This window comes from Fonticula alba (genome assembly GCF_000388065.1).
Source record: "Fonticula alba strain ATCC 38817 unplaced genomic scaffold supercont2.27, whole genome shotgun sequence".
Classification (NCBI taxonomy): domain Eukaryota; order Rotosphaerida; family Fonticulaceae; genus Fonticula; species Fonticula alba.
The window spans coordinates 3,178-4,905 of NW_009242997.1; the positions used below are offsets into that span (position 1 = coordinate 3,178).

General features: G+C 73.7%; 1 protein-coding gene across 1 annotated transcript in view; it reads left to right on the plus strand.

Moving 5' to 3' along the window:
* Positions 1-1,124, plus strand: part of H696_06192 (TKL protein kinase) — a gene marked incomplete at both ends in the record, with an annotated part of 4,081 nt that extends 2,957 nt beyond the window's left edge. Inside the window, 2 exons of the mRNA XM_009499936.1 lie at positions 78-837; positions 925-1,124. Coding sequence (XP_009498211.1) covers positions 78-837; positions 925-1,124 — 960 coding nt within the window. The remainder of the gene's footprint in view (positions 1-77; positions 838-924) is intronic.
* Positions 1,125-1,728: the final 604 nt, after the last annotated feature.

Consider the following 1,728-nt stretch of genomic DNA (forward strand, 5'->3'; position numbering starts at 1 on the left):
CCCCCCCCCCTGGATCTCCAACTAACACCCCCTTTCTGCCGGCTGTGGGGGGCGAACCCGCGCTCGGCCCCATGCAGGAGCATCATGATGCGGACGCCACCGTGATGAACACCATCCTGGAGCTGTCGCTCCCGGGCAGCATCCTGGTGAGCATCATGAATGACTTCGCCCCGCTGGACGAGCAGCTGGGCGCCGGGACCCAGGCGTCGGTCTACGCGGCGCGCGCCGTCGGGGCCGGCATCTCCGACCGCCTGGGCTGCCCGGGCACCGTGGCCATCAAGCAGCTGAAGGCCGCGCGCATGACCCCGGCCCAGGTGACCCTCTTCCAGAACGAGGTGGCGCTGATGTGGCTGCTGCGCGGCGCGCCCAACGTCGTCCGGCTGTACGGCTACAGTGACCAGCCGCCGGCCATTGTGATGGAGCGCTACCAGACGGACCTGGCCACGCTGCTGCACTCGGAGGTGCCACTGGCGCCGCACGTCCTGCTGGACATCGTGCAGCAGTGGGCCTCCGGCCTGGAGGCCATGCACGCGCAGGGGATCGCCCACCGGGACCTGAAGCCGGGCAACGTGTTTGTCAGCCAGCGCCCGGACGGGGCATGGACGGCGGCCCTCGGGGACCTGGGCACCTCGCGCAACCTCAACACCGACCGGTCGTCCACCCTGGTGAGCCAGGCGCCGGAGCTGAATGCCCTGACGGCGCGGTACGCGGCGCCGGAGGTGCTGGCCGCCTTCCAGCGGAAGCGCCCGCTCGACCGGGACCACTACCTCCCGGCGGACATCTACAGCGCGGCCGTCATGCTGTGGGAGTGCCTCACCCGCGCGGTCCCCTGGCAAGGTGCGTCCCGGTGCTGCTGTCGCTCCCTGCCCGACCCATGTCCCCCCCCCCCTCCGACTGACCCGCGACGCGCGACCACCGCCCCAGGCCTGGGCTTCGCGGACATCACGGCGGCCGTGGCGGCCGGCGAGCGCCCCTCTGACGCCGGCCCCGCCGCCGCCGCCGCGGCCCCCCTGGCCCCCGCCCTGGCGGACCTGCTCCACCTGGCCTGGGACTCGAACCCGCATGCGCGGCCCCTGGCGGCTTCCCTCCGGCAACGGGCCACCAGCGCGGCCCTCCTGGTGTGAGCGCGCGGCCGCCATCCGCCCCCGGCCGCCTCCCTTGAATGCGCCCGCGTACCGCGGGCCCGGGTCCCCGGCGCCCGGTGCGCCTCGCGAACAATGCACCCTCGTCCCCTGCCTGCCTACTTGTGTGTGTGAATGTGTATGTGTGTGTGTGTCTGGCCCCTGGGCCGCGGCCCGCCGGCCAGCTGCCAATGCTTGGCGCGCCCGGGCGTGGATATTTCGCGCGCACTTTCGCACGCCCCCTCCGGCCAGCCATCTCCCCGGTGGGCCGCAACCAACTCCGCCTCGCGGGCCGGCGCATTCCTCGGGCCGGCGCGTGTTTGCATGACTTCCCCGATTGGGCGACCGGCCGCCCGGGCTCCAGCCCCCGGGGGAGGCGCCGGCGCGGGGACAGCGCACGACGCGCCCGGCCGTGCCCTGTGCCCCGGCGGCATCTGCCCGGCGGCCAGGGCGGGCGAGGGGGAGGAGGGACACGCATTTATGCCGGGGCCCCGGGGGCGCGAGGGGGCCGCGCCCCCGGCGGGAGCATCTTTTCTTTACGGCCCTCGGCCTTGGTTCCCCCCCCCCGGTCGATCTCCTCTCTCCTTCCTTCCTCTCCTTCCTCTCC